This window comes from Sorex araneus, chromosome 4, assembly GCF_027595985.1.
Source record: "Sorex araneus isolate mSorAra2 chromosome 4, mSorAra2.pri, whole genome shotgun sequence".
NCBI classification, from domain to species: domain Eukaryota; kingdom Metazoa; phylum Chordata; class Mammalia; order Eulipotyphla; family Soricidae; genus Sorex; species Sorex araneus.
The window spans coordinates 177,900,370-177,914,615 of record NC_073305.1 but is presented as its reverse complement, the minus strand read 5'-3'; the positions used below and the strand labels follow the sequence as shown (position 1 = coordinate 177,914,615).

Genomic DNA, 14,246 nt, shown 5'->3' with positions numbered 1-14,246 from the left:
TCCCGATTGGCTGGGTAGAAGAATTTACATTCAAGGGGCACCTTGAATGGCTCTGCCCAGAATCAATAAAATGCAGAAGAGAAAGACGACAGTGCTGGGGCCTCTGCTTTCGGCTTCCTTCCTCGAGCTGTGCAGGGACTGTGTCTAAAGCCCACACGGGCAGACGTCCCCGGGCCATCGCCCAGAGAGGATCCAAGAGACAGAAGCAGGGACCCCCGCCCAAGGAAATGCACAGAACACAGAGTCCTCTCAGGAAGAGAAGTGACCTACCTCCCGGGAATAGCCCTTCTCCGTATCTGCCTGGCCGATGGTCATTCTTCGTAGGTATCGGTCATTTGTGTCCAATACTGAAAGGGAACAGAAGAGAGCAAACATGGGCGGGGGATTCCCGGTGTCAGGGAGGCAGAGGGAGGCAAAACCTGCTTTCTGTGGAACTGACAGCTCTGGGGGTGCAGAGAGGGAGCCTCAAGAAACAGGGGAAGCCATTAGCCAGGAGGATCAGGACCAGGAGAGAGTGAAGGAAGGGACAGAGGGCGTGTGGCAGGGCATGCATGTTCCATGACAGTGTGATGACAGGGTAAGAAACACTTTCCCCAGGGTTTCCACCGCAGGCTGAGTCCTAAGGGGCATGTTTAGCTTCAGGGTATACAGGTGCCTGGACTGAATCTCTAGGCCGCATGCACTGGGCTGTCCCTCCTCGGGTCCCCACCCGCTCCGTGGCCTGGTTGTCATGCCCACAATGTGCCTCCCAGGCACCATCTTAGTGCACCAACAGTCTTGGTCCAGAGACGCCCATCTGAATCCCAAAATAAATTCGTGCCCTACAGAGATGTCTCTGGAACCCAACGATTTACAATCTAGGATTCCAGAAGCACGCGGCTGCTTTTGCGGCCACGCAAGCTCTCATGATACTCAAAATGAGCAATGAAAAACAAATTATCTAGCGTCTGCCCCTGGCAGTTATAGGCTTGAATGGTGGTGGGGAAATTCAAGCAAAACATGATGCCCAAAAGTAGAGAGAAAGTATTGGGGAAATTGTCTGCCATAGAGGCAGGATGAGGAGTGGGATGGGGGGCAAGGAGGAAGGGGACACTGGGAACATTGGTCATCAGTGGTGGAAATCGTGCCCTGGTGGAGGGATGGGTGTTCAATCATTCTAAGACTGAATCTCAAACATGGAAGCTTTGTAACTCTGTCTCACGGTGATTCTATAAAATTAGTACTGTAGCATTATCACTGTCATCCTGTTGTTCATCGATTTGCAGGCACCAGCAACGTCTCCATTGTGAGACTTGTTGTTACCGCTTTTGGCATATCTAGAATTCAATAAAATTAACAAAAGAAAATTTAAAAAATTAAAACATTAAAAATAAAAGGCTCAACACCGGATGGTCACCAGACCCAGCAACGTTGTCTGCAGGCATGCACCCAGTGGAACAGAGCGCAGGGCTGGGAACCAGCTCCCACGCACCACGCCTCAGGGCAGCGCTGCCCACAGGGAACAGCCAAGTCTCCTGTGCAGAGAAAGATACGCACAGCGGAAATACGGGACGGTGTCCGAGTCCGGGACGAGGAATGGGGGACGGGGAACGTGACAATACGAATGGAGACTGAGACCGGAAGCAGCACCAAGAGAGAGATCAGAAGCAGAAGGGCGGGCAAGGCCCGATGCCAAGGAGCGTGGCACCTCCACTCGGCAAACTCACTCAGACAGTCCCAGCGGGGCGGGAGTTCCCGGGGGTGGGCGGGGGAGAAGGGAGTGAGGGCCTCACGGGCCCAATTTCAGTTGGGGATGATGAGAGAAGTCTGAGCCCTAGAGAGAGGCAAAGGTGCGACCAACCGACAAAAGAGAGGCCGGGGAGAGAGTTCACACGTGGGACTTAGGAGCACTGAGCTAGGAGTAGTCCCTGAGCCTTACTAGATACGACCCCAGCACAAACAAGGAGAAACAGGGGAAAGGTTTGGGGGCGGGTGTGGAAAGTTCCAAATACGTCAGACGTCACAGTCCAGTGGGCTTTAGCCGGTGCTCCTACCCTGTGCCTCTGAGCCGCAATCCCCAGGGCCATTTCTATCTGCAAGAGACTCAGGCCCACCTCAGACATCAGTAGCTGAGCACTGGGCAGGACATGAGTAGACTGAGAATGGAGCCACACAGCTCTGGGGTGGAGGGTCCTGGTGTTGCGGGCAGATATACAGGGAACCCCACCAAGTTAAAGGGGGATGGGTTAGACGCACATAACGGACAGTGGGAATTTGTTCCTCTAAAAAAAAAAAAAAAAAAAGAGAGGGGCTGGAGAGATAGCACAGCGGGTAGGGCGTTTGCCTTGCACGCGGCCGACCCGGGTTCAAATCCCAGCATCCCATATGGTCCCCTGAGCACGGCCAGGGGTAATTCCTGAGTGCAGAGCCAGGAGTAACCCCTGTGCATCGCCAGGTGTGACCCAAAAAGCAAAAAAAAAAAAAAAAAAAAAAAGAGAGGGGCCGGAGTGATAGCACAGCGGCGGGTAGGGCATTTGTCTTGCACTCGGCCAACCCAGGTTCGATTCCCAGCATCCCATATGGTCCCCTGAGCACCACCAGGAGTGGTTCCTGAGTGCAGAGCCAGGAGTAACCCCTGAGCATTGCTGTGTGTGACCCAAAAAGCAATAAATAAATAAATAAATAAATAAATAATTTTAAAAAATTTTTAAAAAAGAGAATAGCCAGGTTGGGAGATTTCCCTTGCAACAACAGTTTAGGTTTTAGAACGCAAAGGACTTGCAAAAATGTGCACGCTGGAAAGAAAAACAACAGCAGGAAAGAGGAGAATAGAAGACTAATGACTGCTGGCGGCCATTGTGTACCCGGCAAGCATAGAAGAAGACTGCGGAGAATAAGCATAGAATAAAGCAAGCGTAGGATAAGCCCGAGTAAGACTGTTTAGGATCTTTTACACGCAGATGACAACAGGGGCAAAAACAAAATGAAAAACCAGTGAAGACTTTATACTTTTAAAGGGCTGCTACACAGCTGTGTGAAGTAGCCCAGACTGGGGTCTTCATGAACCCACTGTATGTTGGGAAGGACACTGCACTGAACACCTGGTCAGCCAGTGAGGTCATAGCTGCCCGAGCGACCGAGAGCTTGCACAGTCCGTGTGTTTGTTTGTCTCCTGCTGTGTTTGTCTCATTTTCTGCCACTGGACGGACAGAAGTCAAAGATGCCCGTACAATTGACGTGAGACACTGGGCAAATGCAGTTACCAAGTGCTGATGCAGTTTGCTCTTTTTTGCATGGGCAAAAAACGCTGCTCTGGAAATATAGTCAGAAGAGCCGCCTCGCAAAGGTGGTAAGGAAGAGAGACAGACATCAAGGGGCGTGGATAAGAGGAAATCAGGAGATAAAAGGAGCGAGCAGGAGCCCAATGGGATGACGGATGTATCCTTCATGCAGGAAGAGGGTGAGGGCCCCAGGAAGCAGCCTCTCCTGGGGCCGAGGAAGGAGAGCGTGGGGGGGAGGGCCCAGGTGAGCAGCTGCGGAGAGGATGTAGCCGAGGCTCATGCTGAGAAGCAGGAGGAGGGAGAAGTGATGCTGCAGGAGGTGGTCCGAGGGCCGTAGCAGCGACCACCCACCTCTCTGCCAAGTGATGGTGGCGGGGTCGATGTCGAGGCGGGAGAATCTCCGTATTTCCTCTTCTGTCAGGGAGCCTGGATCCGTCTTGTTGATTCCCAGTTTCTGATGATGAAGAAGAAGGGGAAAGAGTGATTTCAGAAGGAAAAAGGCAACCAAGATTATCCCTCCTGGGTCTGGAGCGATTGCACAGCGGGGAGGGCGTTTGCCTTGCACGCGGCCAACCCGGGTTCGATTCCCAGCATCCCATAGGGTCCCCCGAGCACCGCCAAGAGTAATTCCTGAGTACAGAGCCAGGAGTAACCCCTGAGCATCGCGGAGTGTAACCCAAAAAGAAAAAAAAAAAAGATTTTCCCTCTTTTTTCTATGACTGATAAAACCATCACTCTTTTATGGTTTGTTCTGGGGTAGAACCCAGTGGTACTCAGCATTTACTCCTGTAGCACATGTGCAATAGGTAAACCACAGGATGTCCCATGTTCTCCACGCCACCAAATGCTATGCTCACAAGGGACATGTGTGAATGTCCACAGTACTGGTGCTTCCATTCCTGAGCTCTCGTTTGCAAACACAAACACCAGCAATTTCAGTAGCATTTCTGCTTTTTGTGTGTGTTTGTGTGTTTGGGTCACACCAGTGATGTTCAGGGTTCACTGCTGGCTCTGTACTCAGGAATCACTCCTGGTCGTGCTCAGGGGACAATATGGGATCGAACCCGGGCTGGCTGCAAACAAGTTATTTTGATTTCTACATGACTAGTAAAACTTCGCATAGCAAAGAGTGCAAGGAAGTGATAAGATCATTAAGACTTGAAATTATGTTTGCTTGTATAATTTTATTTTTTATTTTATTTCATTTTATTTTTTTGCTTTTTGGGTCACATCCAGTGATGCTCAGGGGTTCCTCCTGGCTCTGCACTCAGGAATTACTCCTGGCGGTGCCCACAGGACCCTATGGGATGCTGGGGATCAAACACGGGTTGGCTGCGTGCAAGGCAAAGGCCCAATGCTCCGGCACCCTATATAATTTTAACATCTGATTATAACAGGAATCGCAATAGATGAATTTTCAAAAGCTGGATTTCTTTGTAATCAAAGTAAAGTGAAAGTAAAGTGAAATTTACCAGTTACACATGTGGGGTGAGGGGCTGGGGAGGTGGGGGGGAGCGGGGGAGGTATACCATGATTCTTGGTGGTGGAATATGTGCACTGTGAAGGGATGGGTGTTTGAGCATTGTATAACTGAGATTTAAACCTGAAAGCTTTGTAACTTTCCACATGGTGATTCAATAAAAGAACAAAAAAAAAAAAGCTGGATTTCTTTATTGAGTAGCATTGTTAGAAATTAAAAGAAAAATTCATGGGAATTCTCATTTGGTTATTCAAGAGGTAACTGCATCAGCACATGGTCCTCTCATTCGATAGAAGAAACTGAGAATCCACCAAATAAGCTGGGAATTCACTTGTCTGGCTTTTGGTGTAGGCACCAGTGACTGATGCCTCTGTGCTCTTAGTTTTCTTATTTCTGTGCTTTGAGATTTAATACCCAAGAGCATCTTAAAACCCTAATCAAATCGGATTTGAATTTTCCGCCTCTGAATACTTTCTGATTTGTTCCCAGAGTCATTTCCTTTTGAAAGTACCACAAATTGAAGACTTACTTTCAACCGAGCACGTTGAATTTCGGAAAATTCTCGAACACCATTCACAGAAGGAACCAGTCGACTATATAGAGCCTAGAAATACAAAAAATAAAACCCCGCAGAAGTTTTTAAGGGTCAACCACGAACTTGGAAAATGCACAGGATATGCCAAAGTCCATTACATTTATAACCAAACTGTTTAGATTACAGGCCCTATAAAAATTCTTGGCTGATGCAAACAATATAGAACTTCAATTCTGTCATTTTAATCTATCTGACAAGATCTGAAATAATGCACATTGCAAGGAGTTTGCATAAGTACGTGTTCCTTTTGACCTTATTATTATTTTGGCCTTATTATTATCATCAAATTAATATTTATCTCTATACTTGAACTCAAAAACTCACTAGGGAGTTAATTTAATTGGAGGGAATCAGGACTTATGGAACATGCCAGAAAGTTCCACTGTGATCCAAGTCCTGGATCTGTAAAATCGGCACCCGGCGTCCTGTCCCCTTTTCTGGAGAGTCACTCATCTCTCGGAGTCAAATTCAGGGCGATCTGACATCCAGGAGAGCGGCCCGAAACATTACAATCTTTTAAAAAAAAAATGGAGGGGTGGGGACTAGAGTGATAGCACAGCGGGAAGGGCGTTTGCCTTGCGTCAATTCCCAGCATCCCAGATGGTCCCCCAAGCACCGCCAGGAGTAATTCCTGAGCGTAGAGCCAGGAGTAACCCCTGAGCATCGCCGGGTATGACCCCCCCCAAAAAAAAGCAAATAAATAAATAAATAATATTTCTAAATTAAATAAATAAATAATTAAATTTAAAGAAAAAAACATTCCCCACTCCCCTAAGGACAGACAAGATGGATTCCGTGAAAAAATAGAGAAAAACCTCTCTACCAACTTCCTTCCAAACCAGATTCATCTCCAAGAATTGTTGGCTGAAAATGTACACCCAGGAGAGAGAGCTCAGCCAGTGTGCGGTTGGCATGCCGGAGGCCCAGTGTCCATCCCTGGCATCGCATGGGCCCTGGAGCACCATCAGGAGTGATCTCCAGAGCACGGAGCTGAGACGAGCCTCAGAGCACTGTGAGGTGAGTCCCCCAAACTCCAGGTCCGGTGATCAGAGGGAGACCATGTCAAGGGCTCTGACGCACGCTGGTATGAAGCAGCACCCAACGGTCCCTCAAGCACTGCTTGGGGAGGGGGGGGCCTATGTGGCACCCGAACTGCTTGGCCCAAGGACAACATGGTCCTCTCAGTCGATAGAGGAAATCAAGAATGCACCAAACAAGCTGGGAATTCACTCGTTCAATGAACACCACAACTGGCGCTGTTGGGAGATGCCCCCCGCCCAACTAAGTACAACTACTATTACTCTCTCAGGCCCTTGACTGCGCTCACACACTCATTTGAGGTGCTAACCATTGTGTGGAGCAACTCTCCATCCTGAGGAAAGGATCCTTGTGAACTGCACACAACTTTGAACAGAACTTGAGAACGTGCATACACCCTAACTTTTCCCTGAACTCCTGCAGGACTCAGGAATCCTGAGTAAGCACAGCCAAGGGGCACGTGAGGGGCCTTTCTTACCTTGTCCGTCTGAGTGTTTTCGTGGAAAATCCTTGTGTCCACAGCAGCGGCCAGCAGGTTATTGGCAGCAGTGATGGCATGGATGTCCCCGGTCAGGTGAAGGTTGAACTACGAACGAGCAGGAAGACAGGGCTGAGGCACAGAGGTTAAGGAGCTTGCCTTGCGAGGGGGCCCGCCTGGCTTTGATCCCCGGAACCATCTAGTGTAGGATAACATTGGTTTGTCCTTTCCACCTTGCCACAAGGAGCTTAGGTTTATTGGGTTGCTCCCCTCACAGTGCTCCCATTCCTGTGTTTATTTGTAACCTCTTTCTTTGTGCTCTGTTGGCTTGTAAATATTGTTTTTCTCTTCTCCTTAAGTCCTTTGCATAGTAATTCAGAGCAATATCCTTTTTGTATGGACACAAGAAGACAGTTAATGCTATGCTTCAGTAACTTGGGAGTTAACTGACTCTGAATCATTTTTACCTCCTTATTTCTCTTGATCTAAGACTCAGTCACCCTTACCTAAGCTCCTTGTGGCAAGGTGGAAAGGACAAACCAATGTTATCCTACAATCTAGGAACCCCTCAGGAATGACCCCGTTACCCACAAAGCTGGTAACAGGCCCTGAACATCTTGGGACGCAGTCCCCCAACAACCAAAAAGCAAAAGGACAACAATAAAAACCATTGGAATCTGAACTGTAAATAAAATGAAGACATCTTGACTTGCTTTTAACAAACATGGCAGCCTTCAAGGACTTCCTGAATGAATGTGACATTCTTCTAATTATAGAACTTGCTTATGAGCTAAGTACACCTAAGAAAGGCGTACAGAAAAATCAGAAAATCCGTGTTAGCCGTGTTCCAGTTATTCACTAAGAAGTCGGACAGACTGTAGCAAGGTCTCCCATTCTAGGGGACAAGGGCAAATGTTATGATGAGGCTACTGAATGATCTCAATGCCTGGTGATCCCTTGTCCACTGACTTCTGATGCATCAATTCATGGTTTAGAAAATAGCATCATCAGCAAAAGGACACGAGGGTGCTCTTGGGAAGGTGGGAGGCACCGGCCCCTCCCAGCGCCGAGATGTGATCCTGGGAGCTGCACGCAAGTGCGGCCTCTCCGCAGCTGCACAAGCGTGAATCCAGACCCAGCAAAACCTCTTTCGGCATGGGCAACTTCTCGCAGAATGTCTCCAGCCTGAGAACTAAGCCTCGGCCCCGTGCCCACCCAGGAGGGGAAAGGTATTTCTCTCTCTCGCCTTTTTCTCTCCGAGGATGAAGGGCGCGGTGTCCGCCATATTAAGACAACCACAGATTGGGTTTTCAAGCCTGCAATGATCCAATATCTGGAAGAAATCTCCCTGGACTTTGTGTCAAAGTACAGAAATTCAAAACCGTGCGGCCGCTACTGCGGCTGCGCAACCTTATTTGTCTTCACAGTTGGTCTGAATCTAGTGGGGTACTCCTAACAACAATAGTGAGGTTTGTGTTGAATTATTGATTGTAACCAAAGTAAACAGAATGTAAAATGAAACTTATCAATTACAAGGTAGGGGGTGGGGGGGCGGGATGGGAGGTGTATTGTGTGGTTTTTTTTTTTTTTTTGGTGGTGGTATATGGGCACTGGTGAAGGGATGGTTGTTTCAGCATTGTATAACTGAGACCTAAGCCTGAAAACATTGTAATCTTCCACACGGTGATTTAATAAAATAAAATTTTTATTTAAAAAAAATAGCATCGTATCAAATGCACTGGGAATGGACTAGGGAATAAAATCAACAATAACAGAAGGACATAAAAAGGTTAGAAAGTCTGAGAAACAGAAAAATCCCTAACTGCCCAACTCTAGTCAGAGGTATTTCCCTACTAATCTTATAGTGAGAGTTACTTTCCTACTAACCTTACGTGTACTGTGACTGGTATCTGTAAGGCAGCAAACCAATAATTGGGTCATTTCCTTTTTTAAATACCAGGATGACACAGTGGCCTAGTTTGGTTCTCAAGACACTAATATGGAGACGGTCTGTAGTGCTCCCAATGTTCCCGTTTTCTACCCTAAGCTCCTCAAGTTGCTTCTCATTATTCACTTTCTCAATGATAAAGAAAATAACCGAATGGCTGGAAAAAGCTAAAATATACTGGGCAGGGAGGGAGGGGTTGGGGAGATGGTACAGGGGTCAAGTGTGTCTTGGAGTCAAACCTGGATTGATCTCCCTGGTCCCCAGGGAGTCCCAAGCAGTGCTGGACATGGGCCACTTCCCTCCCATAAATCAAATAATGGGGCTGGAGAGAGGATGAAAGTCACAGCCCTTGCATACAGCAGACAGGTTCAACCCTGGACACCACACAGCCTCCCCCCGACCCAGCACTGAAGGGTGACCCAGGTAGTCCCTAATATCAAAGGTTCTGACCAGCTCAACCTTGGACCTTGGGCCTGGTTCGCTGAAAGTCAGCAGGAGGAGCTGCCTGGGTCCTACAACACCACCTGGAAGACCAACACCCCCTTCCTCCCAGTACTATCAATAGTGATGTTTAGGTTAAAGCACCGTGATAATAGCACCAAACTGCTTTTTTTGCAATAGTAGTAAACTCATTACTTCAAAAAAACCAAAATAACCCCTAGACATAAAAAAAAATAGTTCAGGGGCTGGAGGGATAGTGCAGCAGGTAAGGCATCTGCTGTGCACGAGGCCCACCTGGGGGGTTCAATCCCCAGCATCCCACAGGGGCCTCCGAGCACCTCGAGGAGTAATTCCTGAGTGCAGAGCTAGAAGTAACTCCTGAGCACTGCCAAGTGTGGCTCCAAACAAAAACAAAACAAAATATCCAGGTTTTAAGGGCTTGATTAAGTTGAATGTTTATCTTCTCCTGCTCAAATCTTCTAAATAGACATACACCAGAGAATGTCAGTGATTATATATATACTAATTATGCGAAATAAACGTAATTTTTGGAGTGGGGGAGCTGTTCGGGCCACACCCAGTGGTGCTTAGCGCTTACTCCTGGTTCTGGACAGGGGATCAAACTAGGAATGGTTGCGTGCAAGGCAAGCACCAAGGGCCTTACCTACTACACTATCTCTCCGGCCCCTACACTTATAACTCTAACGATTGATATAACACTGGAATAATTTATACCTTAAATTTCACATGTATCAACGTTTTTTTCCTGAAAATATAGTTGCCTTGATGTCTTGACACTTAAAATTCTCTCCTCTCCCCAACTGTTAAATGCTACAGATTATGTAAATATCACTGTCACTATCATCCCGTTGCTCATCAATTTGTTCGAGCGGGCACCAGTAACGTCTCTCCTTGAGAGACTTATTGTTACTGTTTTTGGCATATCCAATACGCACGGGTAGCTTGCCAGACCCTGCCGCACGGGCTCAATACTCTCGGTAGCTTGCTGGGCTCTCCGAGAGGGGCGGAGGAATCGAACATGGGTCGGCCGTGTGAAAGGCGAATGCCCAACCGCTGTGCTTTAAAATGACATGCTTGTACACACGGCTTTTCCTTAGGCTTTATTTAGTCCAGAGGGTCTGGATGTTTTGAAGGCATAGGATGCACATTTCTAATTCCCCTCCAGGGAAGACTCATCACTGCCCACTTCGAAACAGTGCGATTAGCAACTTCACTTAACCAACATTTAATATAATCATTATTTAAAAGAAATCCAGCTCTGCCCATTGGACAAGTAAAAGAACAAGAGGGTGGTTTGAGTGTGGATTCTCTGGGCTCATAGCGCAGTCAAACACCCATCTGCAAGCAAATCCTTTACAACCGGGGACTAAGTTTTTCATTCCAGATGTCCTTCGTTATCCACATAGATGCCCACTGGCCTTACATGAATCTATTCCTTCTGTCTGATGCCCCTTCCCTTGGCAACTTCGTTTATATCTCCCAGCCCTAACGCCACTGCCTCTCCATTTAAGAAATAATTAATCTGAGAGACTCAGCAGTAAAGGCAGCAGCACACTCTCTCATGATATGATATTTATAACAAGCAATAGAAAAGAAATTATCTAGCATCTGCCTCTGGCAGGCAGGCTTGAATGGTGGTGGGAAAATTCCAAGTAGTGATGGTGAGAAGGTGTAACGGTGGTGGGATTGGTGTTGAAATATTCAATGCAATCAATTAATGTGAACAACCTTATGAAAATAAAATTTAAAAAATTTTTTAAGAAAAGGATATAGGGGCTGGAGCAATAGCACAGCAGGTAGGGCGTTTGCCTTGCGCACGGCCGACCCGGGTTCAATTCCCAGCATCCCACATGATCCCCTGAGCACCGCTAGGAGTGATTCCTGAGTGCAAAGCTAGGAGTAACCCCTGAGCATCGCCGGGTGTGACCCAAAAAAGCAGCAAAAAAAAAAAAAAGAATATAGTTAGTCCCACGGTTGTGCTTAGTCCAATACCCTGCCTGCCACGGTGTCTTATCTTAGCACCTGGGCTGTAGCTGATGCAGTGACTGAAGGAGAGAAGCAAGAATGACCTCTCGGGCCAGAGACAGCGCAGAGGCGCAAGCACTCGTCTTGCGTGTAGCACTACATACGATGCCTGAGCACCGCCAGGTATGTCCTGAGACAACACCCCCACCCTCCACACCCCAATAAACTGATCACCCCATCACTGGTTCCCACTGCCGACCTTCCACGGGAACAAGTTACCAGACTCTCATTTAAGTTTTTGGTTTTGGGGCCATTGCTGGAAATGTCCAGGGGTTACTCTTGGCTCGGCACTCAGGAATCACTCCTGACAGTGCTCAGGGGACCACATGGGATGCCGGGGATCGAAGCCAGGTCAGGCGCAAGCCAGGCAAACGTGCTCCCCGCTGTATGATCTCTATCACCGGCAGAAACAAAACAAACAGATGCTTTCTGGCCACCCAGTGAGCCAGATAATACCGTGGGTTTTCAGAGCTTTGGGGGACGTTGGAGCTGAGGAGGAAGGACTGTGGGCCTGCGTTTATGGGGAAGGGGAAGAGCACAAGGCTCCCGGGGGTATCTGCGGAATCTTACCTCTTCCATGGGGATGACCTGTGCGTATCCGCCCCCCGCGGCTCCTCCTAGACAAGACAGCAGCACCGGTTAGAGTCAGTAGCCGAGGACCGAGACCCAGAGGGGCAAAGCCCTGAAGATACTCCCCAGTCCGAAAGGTGACTTGCACCTGCCCCAGATGCAGCAATGGACAGTAAGCTCCAGACACTGACACCCGTCTGAGCGGCACAGAAGGGAACCGGTCCACAGACCCATGGCACAGGCTGAGGAAGGCCCGCGGTCTGTGTTAAAAATAACAACAGCTGGGGCTGGAGTGATAGCACAGTGGGTGGGGCGTTTGCCTTGCAAGCGGCCAACCCGGGTTCGAATTCCAGCATCCCATATGGTCCCCTGAGCACCACCAGGGGTAATTCCTGAGTAAAGAGCCAGGAGTAATCCCTGTGCATCGCCAGGTGTGACCCAAAAAAAGCAAAAAAAATAAAAAAAATAAAATAACAACATCCATCATGTGAAAAATGAGGGCCGGAGAGAGAGCTCAATGGGCAGAGCATGTGGAATGGAAGCAGGTGGCCTGGGTCGGATCTCTGGCACCGGGTGGTTCCCAGAACACTGCCAGGAGCGCCCTGCCTCGCCCTCAAAAAAAAATAATAATAATAATAAAATAAAAACGACTCAGGCAAATGTCATGCCACTCGTCAGAAGCAGAATATGAGATTATGGCTTGTTTTTGATTTTTTTTTTTTTTTGCTTTTTGGGTCATGCCTGGTGATGCCTCAGGAATTACCCCTGGCGGTACTCAGGGAACCATATGGGATGCTGGGAGTCGAACCTGGGTCGGCTGCGTGCAAGGCAAATGCCCTACCCGCTGTGCTATTGCTCCAGCCCCCTTGTTTTTGATCTTTATCTAGGCGGCTATGCTTCAGTTAAATTGCATCAAAGAACGCTCAAGAGTTAAGCAGAAAGACTACTATAAACTTCCTTTCATTTTATTTTAGGTAAGTGCATATACGATTGGCATGCCGCTTATCCCTGAAAATAGTAATTACAGGGGCCAGGAGAGAGTAGGGCAGTTAGGCACACACCCACCCTGGCACCACAAGGTCCCGGGAGCACTGTTGAGGGAGCCCTTGGCCCCCCACCCAGATACCACTAGGTGGCTCAGGGCAACGCCTGGCATGCATCCCCCATGAGCTCAGTTTGCCATGGATCTCCAGGAGGGTCTCTGAAGAACCATTTCTTTTCTCAAAAACAATACTTTCCACATGAACATCATTCACAAGTTCCCCAATGGCTTTTTATTTGTTTTGCTTTGTATTGATTTTCAGGTCACACCTGGCTTGTCAGGGATCACTCCTGATGAGGCTCAGGGGACCATATACAGTGCTAGGGATAGAACCCAGGTCACTGTGTGCAAGGCCCCAACCCCTCAGCTATCATTCTGGCACCCCCAAAAGGCTCTGACTATTTTTATCTTTTCATAGGTACAGCTCAGAGAGGTTGTGCTTGGCAAAAGGTGACACAGCATTAAGAGACGCAGCCAACGAACAAGGCTCAGCCTCCCAAGTCTCGTGTTTACTCCAAGACATAATGTGCGGCATTCCCTGAGTGAATCAGTACATGATGAATTGGGAGTTATCAATATATAGGGAGTTACTCAGACCTGGGACATAAATATAACGCTTTAAGAACCCGAAGTGCCCAGAAGACACAGTAAGTGCCCGAGTAGAGGTCACTGTGAAGAGCGGCAAGTGACCTTGTGATGAATCAGTGAAAGAAAAGCAGAGAAGGTGAAGGTCCCAGAAACCAGAAACACCAGCGCCTGGGACGAGTTTCCCCGTCTTTCCATCCCAGGCCTGACTGAGGAGCTCTGTGGCCTCACACGACACGTCTGACCAGCCAGGGGCTCAGAGGGGTCTCGAACCCCACAACGGAAAGACCTTTCACTGTGGCTGGGGTGACAGAGCACCAGGGTGAGTAACAGAGTTTCAGAATTACTTGGCCAAGGTGCCGATGAAACATAAGCTGCAGGTCAGGAGTCTGCCCCTGGGTCTATGGAACTGGGGGGTCGGCTTCCTGAGGGGCTCCAATGAGGCCTTAACAGCGCCCCCTCTCTGTAGGGGGACCAACCAGTAGCCTGCGTGGACAGAGGGTACAGGGAGGGGTTCCCATGGCAACCTGAGGTTTCTAAGACCTACATCTACTAGGGATTCTTTCTAAGACTCCCTCTACTTGTGCACTTGGAAAATAACAAGGGGTTGTGAGGTAGCACAGTGCATAGGGTGTTTGCCTTGCACGTGGCTGACCCAGGTTCAATTGCCCCATCCGTCTCAGAAAGCCTGGAAAGCTACCGAGAGTATCCCGCCCGTACGGCAGAGCCCGGCAAGCTATCCGTGGTGTATTCGATATGCCAA

General features: G+C 48.5%; 1 protein-coding gene across 1 annotated transcript in view; it reads right to left on the bottom strand.

The window, feature by feature from the left end:
- Nucleotides 1-14,246, bottom strand: part of MTHFD1L (methylenetetrahydrofolate dehydrogenase (NADP+ dependent) 1 like) — a 193,214-nt gene that overhangs the window by 118,036 nt on the left and 60,932 nt on the right. Inside the window, exons 13-17 of the mRNA XM_055136619.1 lie at nt 11,857-11,903; nt 6,852-6,959; nt 5,270-5,344; nt 3,612-3,714; nt 271-347 (exon numbers count right to left, since the gene is read on the bottom strand). Of these exons, the coding sequence (XP_054992594.1) occupies nt 271-347; nt 3,612-3,714; nt 5,270-5,344; nt 6,852-6,959; nt 11,857-11,903 (410 nt within the window). The remainder of the gene's footprint in view (nt 1-270; nt 348-3,611; nt 3,715-5,269; nt 5,345-6,851; nt 6,960-11,856; nt 11,904-14,246) is intronic.